We start from the raw sequence: 12,781 nt of genomic DNA, 5'->3' as shown, positions 1-12,781 counted from the left end.
CCCCCCCACTTTGAAAACCATTCCGCGGCCCCTGCAGTGTACAGTACATGTACTATAGTACATTTTATATGATACCTAGATAGATCCTCGTCATTTGATTGGTTGTTTGATAACGATCATTCAGTCCATTTTACAATGACGTCATCAATCGTGCAATTTTGGATCCATACGATTTTGTCCATTGCACGCTCTTACCGCGGCAGGCACTACAAGAAAGGTGTTTGCAGCGCGCATGTTGTACATGTACGTACACGACAATCAACTGAACGAGCATATTTTGCATCGAAATTAATAAATTTCATATTAAAAATAATATATTTTTTTTAGGTGTCATATAAACCAAATAATGAATGTTCTTTTCATTCGTGCAATGGACAAAATACTTCATTCGGTAAAGATGAAATTAATTATCCATTCAACGAGGCTACGCCTCGTTGAATGGATCGTCTCTTTTCTCACCTCATGAAGTACATACGTGTATTCTGTCTATTGCACTCATAAACATTCATTATTTGTATACTGTACATGATCATGGGGGCTACGTTGTTCTTGTTTGGTCCATGCTCTAGACAAGAGCCACTGCAATTACGGTTTTCAATTCAACACCTCCGCAATTGTGAGCCCCACGTGCTACTTCCTTCCTGCCAAGCACACTTGAAAGGTGGTTTCACCGATGAGAGCAAAATGACACCTTCAAATTATACAAATCTTTTAACATCACAGATAGCCTCCGGGAATCTTCCCATGCCAACCAAATGAGATTTCCATGGTTAGTCTGGCATACCCGACTTGTTTAAATGGGAACGTGTGTACCGTATTGCATGGATGTCATCCTCAGTACATGTACACTACACAAAACATGTACATCCTTATTTTCACCATTTCATATTGACCAAGACCGATTCAAAGAGATTGTTTTATTTGACAGAATAAAATTCAAACAAGCACAAAATCTAAACACAGAACATTCATATAGGTTCAGAGTTCACATGTAGGTACATGTACAAGTACGTACAGTGTACACTTGTTCACTATCAAATTACAGAGTACTCCCCCCCCCCCCCCACCCGAATAAGTTCATGTAGTAATTAAACGGTTATTTTTTATGTTCGGATGGATATAAAAACAACATACAGGTACATTGTCACGATTCGAAGTGAGTGGGACATGTACATGTATAGAGGTTCAAAAAGGAACCTGCATAGCTGTACATGTAGGGCCAATGAATTTGGATTTTGGGAGATATTGCAAATTATTAAATCAAAACATGTACAGTATCACTGCAATAATTTCTTTGGTCGGTATTCTGAGGTCAATTTAACTTAAATTTTAAAAACTCTGTGTTAAAATTATGGGAAGCAAAAAATAACAGAAGTGGACACTGCATACCGCTCTTTCATCATGTTTAATGGCAATGAAAACTAATTCAGTCATTATTCCCAGATGGTTATTAATCAGAATATGATTTATAGTAAAACAGATAGCTCATAAAACGAACCTGTACTGTTATTTTTGTTAGAGGGAATTGTGTCACAATTTCCTATGAACAGTCAAAACCACAAATTTAGAATTGAAAGGGGAAGTAAACCCTGGCGAAAAGTTTACAGGTAAAAAAAAGGGAAAATACATTGATCAAAAGATTGAAAAAGATATAAGAATTTTATAATATCATACTGCAAGCAGCTTCTCAATATCAATTATGAAGTTTAACAATATCAGGTTCTTTTCTAAAAAATTTTGAAAATGTTTATTAATCAATTGTACCTTTTTATACATCAACAGACAATTCATATCACACCAGCTCCTGAATGAAAAACATTTTTAGCCATCATGAATCATTAAAACATTGAAATTTATGCATTTATACATGACGTGGGCATCTGCTCATACACGACATCTCAGGACATCACGAATAAAAAACTTTACATAAATAAAATAAAATAAAATATAATAAAATTCTTAATCTTTAATGGATTTTCCTGAAACCTTCACCAATATCTTAAATATTATATTATACAGTGCGTCCCAGAAAAAAAAACGAGATTAAGCGATGATTTATCATAACTTAATCACAAATAAAATAGACAAATGACCTACCAATGTAAAGCTTAGAATCTCCTCTTTCATCTGATATTACTTAGATTATTCCTCATTCACGCATGAGTGAGCAAAAACAATTTGAACAAAAGATACCAAAAACTCATTTGGCGGGGGGGTATCTGAATTTCAAAAAGAAAATCACATGCCTAAAAAGTTCAATATCTGCTCTTTTATTTGATACCTTAATCACAAAAAATGGTCAAGAAGTAAAAAAGTTATGTTACCTCGAAACAATGCTTGTATTTCTATAATTTTCATTAAATAAACATGTTTTCACCGGTTTCCCACAGAAGCTATCAGCATGGTTAACAATAGACTTAATGCATGGCTGATCGTCAACAAAACGGAGTGTCAAGTGAGTTTGAACACTTGCCTGTAGAACCTCTTAATTTTATGAAATTATTGAAATTCAAGCCTTATTTCAAATAACCAGAACTTTGTTATTTCTTGACCATTTTCTGTAATTGAGGTATCAAATTAAAGAGCGGATATTGAACTTTTTGACAATGTGGTTTTCTTTTTGAAACCCAGATACAGCCCGCCAAATGACTTTTTGGTATCCCCTCTTCAAATTGTTTTTGCTCACTCATGCGTGAATGAGAAATAATCTAAGTAATTTCAGATGAAAGGGGAGATTCTAAGCTTTACAATGGTAGGTCACTTGTCTATTGTATTTGTGATTAAGTTATGATAAATCATCGCTTAATCTTGGTTTCGTTTTTTCTGGGGACGCACTGTATATACCGGTAATATCATTTCTGGCATTTTTACAGGCTATTGCCAAGGTGAACTTCCTTAAGCAGGGAAAAAATGCTACTTCTAAAATTAAAACATTCTGTAGTGGCCACACAGATTGTTGTTGACACTACTAACATGTAAATGCCTGGGCCGGAGGGGGCCCCGTCTTTAATACAAGAGAGAGGCTCTACGATTGATCCGATCAACCTCAAGTATATATAGAAATATATCAGTGTCATGATTTTTTTTCTTTAGGAAATTTTTACAATGTCCTTTGAAAACAAAGATACTATTACTAAATTGTCAAGAAAACAGTGAATGTATAAATATACATATCTAGAAAACATTTTGAGAAAACATGCATTTTAGATGTACATGTTGGTGTTGCTGGCTTTCCATATTTGTGGTTGATTGGATCAATCATAACTCTTTGTATAAAAAGACAGGACCCTGATGTTATTTCATCTTGGAACAACATCTGGCATCACAATAATGATGTGACTGGGCCTAGTACTTTGAGTGCTCTGTTAATAGGTTACTTGTAGTTTTGTGCGGCAGGCACAAGATATTGGGGAAAAGCTTTCAACTACAAAACTGCTACACACAAAAAATTTTGCATTGCAGTCATGAAAATATGCAGAGTAAATTGCGATGCAATACCAGGCTAATTATCTCCTGGCAATCCCTCCTATATATCGACATTTAACTTGTTCACCCAGTATCAAGATGTGAGAGACTATGTAGTACGCTTTTAATAGCAATAGAGTCTTGGAACTCTTGTTGGAATGCTCTCCAGGGAGTGGAGAAAGTGCATACATTGAGTGCAGGCATGTCAGGATCCGACGACCGGGGTAAAAATATATCTGTATAGCGCTTTACAGACGTTGTACCGATATATTAAGCGCTATATAAAAGCGGATTATTATTATTAGTACTACTAATACAGTAGATTTATATCATATATGCAATTTGAGCACTCGCATTATAATCTTAAAAATGAATAATTCCATATGTAGATTGTTTTGTATCTACAAAATGCATGTGCATGTAGGTTTTTTGTGCCTTTTATTTAAATTTGACATTAAGCCTACATGTACCGCATTACTCGACTGTATGATACCTATCAAGGATTCATTTGAGGTTTATTTTACAGATTTGGTGTTGACTTTTTTTTCAATCTGAAGAAATACAAACATAACTACAAGCCTAAATCATGATTCTTCCAGGGTAAAAGGAAACCTCTTTTAATTGTTGTTTTCTGAACTCTGCAACAGGGTTTTCCAGATTCATGTAGCATAGTGATATAAGACACCGTTCTCACTACCTTCCTAAAACTAGTTTAGTGGAAATTAGTTTAACGTGTAGTGAGAACGGTCGAAGCGATCTTCCAAACAGGTTCAGAAAACCACCTCGCGATGTAGTTTTCAAGATCGCTTTGCCTCGTTAAACTGGTTTTAGCGCAAGTGAGGACACAACCGTTCTTCGGCAAGTGATCTTCGCACATTTTGAGTGCGCTACTCCACAGGACAGATGTAGAATGCCTACACTGCGGTTTCAAATTTCGCGCAAAACGTGTCACCCCACTGAGAGCGTTTCCATAGCAACAAGATCGCTTTACATGAAGTGATTTTGAAAACCACTTTCGTGCGATCAAGTGGGAATGCTAGCAAAGTGATCTTCCAAACTGTTTTCCTGAATCAGTCTCCAGTAAACTAGTTTTAGAAAGCGTAATGAGAACGGCCTCTATTAAAGACCAAATAGATTTCACCTGCAAATGTCAACTGTCATCCAAATATTATTGCTACTCACCCTAACACCATAGCACACTCCTCCATGTTCTTTGAGTTCCTCTTCAATGTGTAACCAACCCCTTGTTGGTTTGTTGATAAATGTTCCTGTTCTCGTCCACAGTTCTTCATTTGACCTTTGACCTACCATATTAGGTCCTCCTTTGTTCTTCTTAAAATGACTCATAACCCCAGCCATGGTTTGCAACTCCAAATGTTTCACAATCGAAACTCTGGTCGCCTTGTTCCTTCAGTCGCGCACTGCTATACTTGTCCTAAGCCTTGGAAATCTGTGGTAAAATTACCTAGCACAATATTTCCTCAGTGTTAGATTCTCCTAGCTTGGAATCTGTGGAGAAAAAAAGAAAACAGGAAGGATGAAATCCAATCTCACTTATACTTGAATGAGGAAATTGTTTTCTACTTTTTTGACAAACAATATGCTCATTATTTAAAGTGGAAATAAAATTCTGGATATATATTAAATGTCTACACACATACACATTCTTTTTCAAATGTCATGTTTCTATTTAATACAGATCCATGAGATGGGTGGGTTTGTTGTTCCCCCCCCCCCTGCCATATTTCAATTGTCAAAGAAAAGGGGAAGTGGAGAAAAAAAATAGAAATAGGAAAGTGAGAATTTTCTGAAAATTGATTGATACTAGGCTGAGGGCCCGGGGGGGCCACTTACATTGACGAGTGGATACCATGCGCGACCAAAAAAACACGTAAAAAGGATGTCCTTTTCACGATAGGGCACGTTACGTACGTAACGTGATAAGGGTGTCAAAAACACAAAAATAATGAAAAAAGGGTGTCTATTTCGCTAGGAAAATTACGTGTTTAGGGTCGAATTTGCGGGAATGATAAAACAAAATTAAAATGTTTTATAAAGGATGTCCATTTTACCCCAACACTTCGTGTTTAGAGTCCGATTTGCGCGAGGTGTAGAAGGTGGGGTCGTACTAAACCAAATAAGGTAAAGCTGACGACCGAAGGACCCGTAACAATAAAACATTCCTGTACTTGTTAAGGGGTTCATTTCAGGGAATATTTGCCAAGAGTATCGTTTTGTTTCCAATACTTGTTAAGGGTAGGGTTTCACACGCCAATACTTGTTAAGGGGTGCATTTTTAGAATATGGAAATTACGTGTTTAGGCTGCTTTTCGAGACCCTATGGTCGCGCATGGTATCCACTCGTGAATGGAAGTGGCCCCCCCGGGGCTGAGGGGGCATTCAGTAGAGCAGTAGGGCTGACTCCAATCCTTCGACTTTCATTTATTAAAGATATCCAAGGAGCAGAATTTTTTTCTATTTTATCAATGGTGAAGAAAAACCTTCCCCAAACTGGAAAGTTACTGAAAATTCATACATGTACATCCCAGAAAAAAATTAAGTTGGAAAGTAGTAGTAGAATTTGGAAGTACATGTAATTTGATGAAGTTGAAAACTACCAAGAAAATCAAAGGTGTACTCTTCTTTCAATGACTCTGACAGATTGGTTTCTGGAAATTTCAGTTGATGTTGATCAATGTTTGAATGTGGGATCAGTGTGAGACTTGATCACATTCTTGCAAAGCCAACAAAAATGTAATTCTTACATAATAATGCATTTCATGTCAACAAATCATAATTCAAGAATAAGTTACTTTAGTCGTTAGTTTCAGAGACGGAGTCAAGAAAGGAGTGAATAGTTGTACTGAGAGTCTAGCCTATTCCTTAGACCTTATTTTCTTGATAGTTTCCAAGTAGAGTCTACTAATTTTCAAGTACAATAGAAGGACATTTCATGGAAAGATGTGATATGTTATTTTTCAACAATTTTCAGAGGTTTTTCAACTGCCTGTTTATGAATAGAATAAAAACAAAAGAGCTGTTTTACAAAGTAGATTAATGAATTAAATAAGGTGTTCTAAATTTAGATCATGGACTATTCTAATTTGTCTTGCATAGATATGCTTCAGGTACATGCACTATTGAAATAACGATGCCAGACGCTTTGGGGACTTTGGAGAGTAAAGTCGCCATCAGCAAGGGATCAGCTAAGTTGTGTCCGCAGTGCCAGTGGGAATGACGGGACGGGCCGGGCCGCGAAATTATTTTTCCCACCGAGTTCTGGACCAACATATGAATATTCATGACTTGCGTCTTCGGATTGAGAGTACGCATGCGCGTGGACTAGTAGTACTACACTAATCAGTGTTGTAGTGCCTTGATGCTCGGCCTTGGCCTTAAGGACGTTCCACAGTTATGTTTGTGCGCATTATGATCTGCGCATATTTTACACTCTGCGCGCTGACGTCACAATGGATGAACAGGCGATTGATTAGCTGTGGTTATGAGCTGATTTTTCTCATCATCTGCATGCTAACTTCATATCCGATGCATTATTTTATCAAGCTAAAAAAATGGAATTATTCCGTGGACCATTTTTAAAAATATGTCTACAATTTTGACATACTTTACTCTGCAATGCTGCCAAGAATCACGAATATGACACCGAGTTTGAATAAATGGTAGAGTGGTTTTGTTTTTTGTCTTCACATAGATTAAAAGCATTTGGCACATTTTTGGTGTTTTAGAAAGCACATTTTCTCTAATTAAAATACTGATAGTTTGAAAACAAGCACATGAACCCCCATTTTTTAATGTATGCACCTCTTATGTATACCTTCCCCTACAACTTTGCACATTTTGGTGAAAATGACATGGATTTTGAATAGTGTGCAGCATTTTTTGTACTTTTGTAGTTTGTTATTGAAATGTCACATTTTTGAGATTAGGTTTTTGTTATCTCTTACGCCATTTTTAAGAACTGACAGTGCTGTTAGACTTAAAATTGCAAACAAATGGCACTATAAATAGTTTCTCCATTCTAACAATACAATGATTAACTCTCTTGCAAAATTTGATGACTTTTTCATGTATCTTGACTGAGTAAAATAAATTTAAACTCATTGTAGTGATATTGCGAGGTCTAAAACTGCCAAATTCTTTTGAATGCGCAATTCTTAAGAACATCCATTTAGGTGAACTTTGAAGCTCTATAGCCAAAAATCAAGCACATGGACCTATGTTAATTTTTGCATATTTCGAATATTCAGGTTCTAAAGTATCTATGTGCAAAGTTTGGTGAAAATGACATGGATTTCACTTCAACTGTGGAACGTCCTTAAGGCGCCTTAATGCCTTGCTACTTTTTCAAAGCCTTGGCCTCGAGAGGGCCTTGGCCTTGAGGATTTTGAGCCTTGAATTTCTTTTTTTTTAAAGGCATTTTCAAGGCATTTTCAAGGCATTTTGTATTTTGTACTTTCATTTGTTTTAATAAGTAATTATAAATGTTTCAATTGCTTTTTTTAATATATATTTAATAACACTAATGGTCAATACTACCAATCACCAGTAACAGTAGCAGCAGCAGTAGAAAGTGTACTAGCAGTGTCATCAATTGTAATTGTCACCATTATCAAGAAATTCAAACAAAGAATACATCAGTTATGAAAAATAGCATTATGTATTGGTAATGTGTTGTAATCATATGATGATAATGACAGTAAATAATAATGGTCATGATCAAGATAATAGTGCTTTGATGACAAGAATAATTTTTACATCTGACTGCAATTTTGACAACAATTTTCATTCTTTAAACATAGCTAACTCTAAAGAACGATAACAAGGTTGATTTCTATTCCATTAGGATTTTCCTTGTATTATTTTCTTTGGCCAACAAGAATGTTTTAAGTCTTAATGATATTCTGAAAAGATTTGGTAAACTTGAACACAGTCTCCAATTGTGTCATATCCAAATGGGTTATGTCAATGGCATGATGAGCCAGAAACTTTGAGGGGCCAAGCACGGCATATATAGAGCAAAATTTTTGTCAAAAAAGAAGAAGAAAGCGATTGAAGCGAGCGAGTGAACAAAATTTGTCCCCCTCTTTCTATAAGAAAAGCTAATTTTGCAATAGATTGTTCAAAAAATAATATCACATTTACTCCATCTTTTCCTTTCCCTTTCCCCCTTGTCTAAGTTTATTCTTGGTGGTGGGACTTCTTCTTCTCTCTATCTCTCTTCTAAATTTTATATTTGTTTTGGGTCAGATTGACAAAACAAAGGGGAAAAAATGTTTACTTCTTTTTAATCATATATCGTTCAACATTGAATCTCATTTCTCTACAGTTTCAAGGAAATAAACAACGTATTTGTTTTTGTGTCAATATGGTTTCAAGAAATAATAATTAACAAAAAATAATTTAATAATTAATAATTATTAATATTATCAATAAGTATTAATAATTAATGATTAATTAACTGTTTAATAAAAGTGGTTGTAAGCAGAAAAAAATATGAAAACTGACAAGAGTCCTAAAAATGACTAATTTTCAGTTTAAGCATTTGAAAATTTTAGCTTGCGCTTTGTGCTCTCTTGCCCCCCCCCCCAAAAAAAAAAAATCAAATGAAATATGCCCTTTTAAAAAAAGAAATACCTTCTTTAATAATAAAACATAATACATTTTAAGGTTCGAAAATCGCAGATTTTGAATCGTGCTTGCATCAATTATTGTTTAGTACAGTACTGCTAATGGTTACAAAAATGTATAGAATGTTGCTTTATGGTTGAAATATCACAACTATTTGGCTCGCTTCCTGCACTCGCATCAATTATTGTACTCGTTCTCTTCCCGTTCACAAAAAAATGCTTAGAATGTCCAGTTTTCAGGTTGGAATATCACAAATTTTTGAGCTCGCGATTTGCGCTCGCATTATTTTTTATTGGTGAGTTATGTATCTTATTTAAAATGCAGTAATTAACTGCTTAATTAACTGCTTCCTTTACTGGTCAGTATATAAAAAGAATTAGCGAGCGCAAAGTTATTTTTTAGTTAGATACACATCTTTTTCATGATTACAAAACCAGCTCAGAATAAAATAATTTCCATGTCTTATTACACGACATGTCAAAAAGTTTGAGCTGGTGATTCGCGCTGGCAACATCGCGCAAGGAAATTTCAACAATGATTAACCCCATAATTGACCATAAATCAAGTTTTACAACATCAGAATTGATTTTTTTTTCAAAACCGCTCGCTCGCTATGCTTTCTCGCTGAGAAGTAAAACCTAAAGCAAAATATCTATCTTATAATTAAAAATCATTTTAGAAGGCCTTTGCTCAACTTAAATTCTATAAAACACACAATTACTTCACGCAGTTCATAATCTCATTTTGAAAATACATGTATCTGTTTGCACAAAAAAACTCATTTTGATAAATGGGTGCCTTTTTGGCGTTGACCCCCCCCCATGATAATTTTCTGCTGCCCCTGTCCCAGGGAGTGCATGGAGAAAAACATACGTTGAGAATGCCAGGATCAGATGACCGTGGTAATAATAATTATTGCAATGTAAATCGCCTATAGAAAAATTATGGATTATGTGTACACAGGTAACTATATCATTATTTTAGTATGTCTCTATCATGAAATTATTTTTGTTTTAAATGTACAAAGGTTAATTTTTCTCGCTCAGTCCCCTCGCTCACATACATTTTACCATGTGTGATGTCTGCCGCCTAAGTATTGTTAGTTCATTGTTCTGTATATTGTAAGTTTGAAATGCCTTGGCCTTGAGGTTTTCAGGCCTCGGCCTTGGGTTTCCATGCCTTGGCCTTGGCCTTTGGTATTGAAGCCTTGGCCTTGGGTATTAAAGCCTTGGCCTTGGCCTTGGAGGTTTGAGCCTTGACTACAACACTGAATAGCCGACTAATGCCATGGTTAACTTCGAACTGGTTAATTCCGAACTTCACGTTTAATTAGGTTTAGACAAATATTAGCTTATTTGCCATGGTTTAATATGTCTAGTCCGTGTACAAAACCCAGTCCTAGATCTAAATTTTTTTTTTATCTTAGTTCTAGTCTATAGTCTCTATATCTAGACTCTGATCTACGCTGTATCAGCATGGAACCACTAGTGTACCAAGGAGGGGGGGGGGGGAGACTGTCCCTCTGACGAGTCACAACTGATTCAGGGGACGTGCTCCCTTTGAGAAGCCAAATTAATAATTTGGAATGTAAAAATGCAATGAAAAAGACGTATGTCCCCTTTTTTTAACGTGAAGATCTTTTCTTTTTTTTTCAGCTAAGAAATCTATAATTTGGGGTGAATACCCTTTTTTTTTTTTTGGGGGGGGGGCTTGTCACATTTTTTCGCGGACGAAATATCCTCTAAAAAATTTGCCCCCCTTTTGGAAAATCCTAGGTACACCAGTGCGTGCATGGAACGTATTCTAACGTCAGGCACAAATTAACGTCAGTGATCTTGATCCCGTCTTCACCCAAAATTAAGGATTTCGTAGCTGAAAAAAATTTGAAAAGAAAAAAAAAAGATCTTCACGTTCAAAAAAGGGGACATACGTCTTTTTTCGTTGCATTTTGACATTACAAATTATTAATTTGGCTTCTCAAGGGGGGGGGGGCACGTCCCCTGGATCAGTTGTGACTCGTCAGGGGGGCAGTCTGCCCCCCCCCCCCTTTGGTACACTAGTGGTTCCATGCTGATAGCGCGTAGATCAGAGTCTAGATCTAGACTAGAACTAAGATATTTATTTTAGATCTTGGACTGGCTCTGTAAACGGACTAGACTTATTAAACCATGGTAAATAAGCTAATATTGGTCCAAACCTAATCAAACGTAAAGTTCGGAATTAACAAGTTCGAAGTTAACCATGGCATTAGTCGGCTATTAGTATTAGGCATTAGACAGGTCCAGATTTGAGGTAAAGTTAATGCGCTAGCCTAAGCTAGCCCTACCCTAGCACATGTCTTGCCATTAATGGCAGCTAGTTTGATAAGTGTTTAAGAATTGGATGTATATATAGATCTAAGCCTATAAGGCCTATGTAACTATGTAAGGGTACCGGTAATTTGACGATGCTAATTCATTCTGAGCAACGTGAATGCTTACGATCGGCACTGGTCGAGGCAAAGTCCACGCGCATGCGTACTCTCAATCCGAAGACGCAAGTCATGAATATTCATATGTCGGTCCAGAACTTGGTGGGAAAAATAATTTCGCGGCCGGGCCGAGACGACAACCTGCTACGCCTACGGACACGGCCCGGTTGACTTCTTTGCCTTCTCACGACGAGAGTTACACTCATCACACACAACTCACATCACAAGTCTGCATATACTCTGTTCTTTCAATCCAATCTTTATCACATTTTAACAGATGAGATATTAATATTTGTCTTACCTTAATTGTATAGTGCTCCTAGTGACGAAGTCTGGGAATATCATTTTGACAATAAGTGATATTTTACCCGGATTTTAGTCGTAGATCTTGCTTCCTTCCTTCTTCAGACTGCTCACAACATGTAAATAATGTTTTTGTTATATAGCGCCAGCTTGCGCTCATGACAACATAAGTCAGAAGGATTGATTATTATCATAGAGATGGGGATGTATTACTATAGTTTATCTCTCAGATTATTAGTCTTCTTCTTCTTCCTCCTCCTCCCTCCTCCCCCCTCCCTCCTCCTTCTCCTCCTCCTCCTCCTCGGCCCCGCTCCCCTCCCCTCCTCCTCCTAATTCTCCTCCTCCTCCCGCTCCTCCTCCTTCGATCCTCTCCTCATCCGGCCCCTCTCCTCCTCCTCTTCTTCTTAATTCCTCTTCTTCTTCTTCGTCTTCTTCCTCTTCTTTTTATATCCTTTTTTCCTTTTTTTCTCTTAATTTCCCTGCGAAATTTAACAGGCTGCCCCCCCCCCTCTTCCAGCCTGATTTGGAACATTCACTGGAGGGCCGAGGATCTCCTCCTCCTAGCTTCTTATTTTAATTCCTCTTCTTCTTTCTCGTCTTCTTCCTCTTCTTTTTTATATCCTTTTTTTTTTCTTAATTTCCCTGCGAAATTCACCAGGCTGCCCCCCCCCTTCCAGCCTGATTTGGAATATCCAATCGGAGGGCCGAGGATCTCCACCTCCCCTCCAGGCTCTTCCGAGTCCTCAGGCTCCACCCTCCTCCCTCCTCCTCTTTCTCCCCCTCCTCCTCCTCCTCCCTCCTCCTCATCCAGCTCCTCTTTTTTTCCTCTCCTCATCCTTCCCTTTCCTCTTCCTCTTGTAGGATGGTTATTTTGTCATTTTGCTATTTTGTCTA

At 36.9% G+C, this 12,781-nt stretch overlaps 1 protein-coding gene across 1 annotated transcript in view; it reads right to left on the bottom strand.

The window, feature by feature from the left end:
• The window catches only part of LOC129262335 (SHC-transforming protein 1-like), a 42,052-nt gene extending 30,026 nt beyond the window's left edge, over positions 1–12,026 (bottom strand). Inside the window, exons 1-2 of the mRNA XM_064099351.1 lie at positions 11,886–12,026; positions 4,648–4,974 (exon numbers count right to left, since the gene is read on the bottom strand). Of these exons, the coding sequence (XP_063955421.1) occupies positions 4,648–4,824 (177 nt within the window). The 5' untranslated portion in view covers positions 4,825–4,974; positions 11,886–12,026. The remainder of the gene's footprint in view (positions 1–4,647; positions 4,975–11,885) is intronic.
• Between the last annotated feature and the right edge of the window lie 755 nt (positions 12,027–12,781).

Source organism: Lytechinus pictus, chromosome 5 (assembly GCF_037042905.1).
Source record: "Lytechinus pictus isolate F3 Inbred chromosome 5, Lp3.0, whole genome shotgun sequence".
Classification (NCBI taxonomy): domain Eukaryota; kingdom Metazoa; phylum Echinodermata; class Echinoidea; order Temnopleuroida; family Toxopneustidae; genus Lytechinus; species Lytechinus pictus.
Note: the sequence above shows the minus strand (reverse complement) of the source record. Positions and strands in the feature narration are given on the sequence as shown.